This window comes from Austrofundulus limnaeus, unplaced genomic scaffold (genome assembly GCF_001266775.1).
Source record: "Austrofundulus limnaeus strain Quisiro unplaced genomic scaffold, Austrofundulus_limnaeus-1.0 Scaffold82, whole genome shotgun sequence".
Taxonomy (NCBI): Eukaryota; Metazoa; Chordata; class Actinopteri; order Cyprinodontiformes; family Rivulidae; genus Austrofundulus; species Austrofundulus limnaeus.
Genome location: NW_013952484.1, coordinates 319,150 through 320,647, shown reverse-complemented (window position 1 = coordinate 320,647; position 1,498 = coordinate 319,150). Strand labels below are relative to the sequence as shown.

At 35.2% G+C, this 1,498-nt stretch overlaps 1 protein-coding gene across 1 annotated transcript in view; it reads right to left on the bottom strand.

Moving 5' to 3' along the window:
- Positions 1-752, bottom strand: part of fig4a (FIG4 phosphoinositide 5-phosphatase a) — a 67,960-nt gene extending 67,208 nt beyond the window's left edge. Inside the window, exons 1-2 of the mRNA XM_014011563.1 lie at positions 550-752; positions 315-418 (exon numbers count right to left, since the gene is read on the bottom strand). Coding sequence (XP_013867017.1) covers positions 315-377 — 63 coding nt within the window. The 5' untranslated portion in view covers positions 378-418; positions 550-752. The remainder of the gene's footprint in view (positions 1-314; positions 419-549) is intronic.
- Between the last annotated feature and the right edge of the window lie 746 nt (positions 753-1,498).

Below are 1,498 nucleotides of genomic sequence, written 5' to 3'. Positions count from 1 at the left end.
ATATATATATATAAACCTTTGCTGCCATCTAGTGGTGAAATACTAGATGGCAGCTACAGCTTTCACATTCATATATCTTTAGTACATGCAGTATATGATTATTACTTTTAATGTAAACACTATGGATTAACATTTATATAAATGTTATTAGAAAAATCAGCATCTTACTATCAGGAAATCTAAAAAAAAAWTTTAGCAATTGATGGTGACTGTGTTAACATTACATTTTGGGGACTCATTACTTCAGAATAGCGTTTAAACATAAAACAAAATAATGAAAACCGGTGACGGTGATGAAACAAGTTTTGACTTACTGCTCTGGTTTCGTACAGAACCATCCTCTGGATCCCACTGATGGTAGCCGCAGCTTGAGGCATTGATGCTTTATTCTGRAAGTCCCCACAAGACAGCACAAAATCTGCAGGGCAGATGTAAAAAATAACCTGAAATTCAACAACTTTACATTATGAAAACAAACGACAAAAACTGTACTCCAGTTTTTCCCCCTAATAGTCTTGAACTCTGGATAAAACTAGCTAATCTACTCACCAGTAAGTTTAGCTGCCGAGATATCTAGCTAAAATGACCCAAACTGTCTCGCGCGTTTATAATTAGCATGGCCGCTAGCAGCCAAACAACTGTTTTTTAATGTTTCTATACATTACTTTATTCAAACAGATCTATTTACACCTGCTTCGTTAGCATTCAGGAACACAAGTTTTTTTTTTTTTTTTTAACTCAGGAATACAAGCGACTGCAGTCAGGTGACTGTGATGACGGGATATCAGCGGGTACAGTGTCTCGCTAAGTCCAAAAAGCTCAAGACAAAAAAAAACGCGAAAAATAATTTTACTATTTTTGTTTTAGCATTTCACTGTGCCTTTTTTTCATCTCTTGAGGTCACATGTAAGTGTTATTTAAGCTCATATTTAAAAAAATAAAAACATTTTATTGTGTATGTAAATGCTAAGGGGGAACATTTATCAGTCTCACGTTGACAAGGCTTCTCTGTTTTTTGTTTCTATGGCAACCGTGTTCGAATTACAGGGTTCCCCCTAAAACTGGRTTAGAGACAATACAGTCCCCTCAGAGTTATATCAGGTGTACTTTCGACAGGTAAAGATATAATAACAGCTTGAAGTGGTTATAACTGATAGATACTGACAGTTTTGATGCAGTAATGGCTGCTGGACAAGTAGGAATGAAAGGTTTGGTGGACAATTTAATAGAGGATGAAGTTGAGAGTCTTCGGGCTAAACCTGCCTGCTTCAYCATACTTGGAAGACCGGTAAGACCCAACATAAACATATTAGCAGAGTGGTAAAGTAACCAAGTACWAATGCTTTGTTACTGTACTTAAGTAGAATTTTTTGGGTATCTGTACTTTACTTGAGTAATTATTTTTCAGCCTACTTTTTACTTCTACTTCTAACATTTTCACACAATTATCTGTACTTTCTACTCCTTATATTTTAAAAAAAGACAAGAAGTAGAAAGT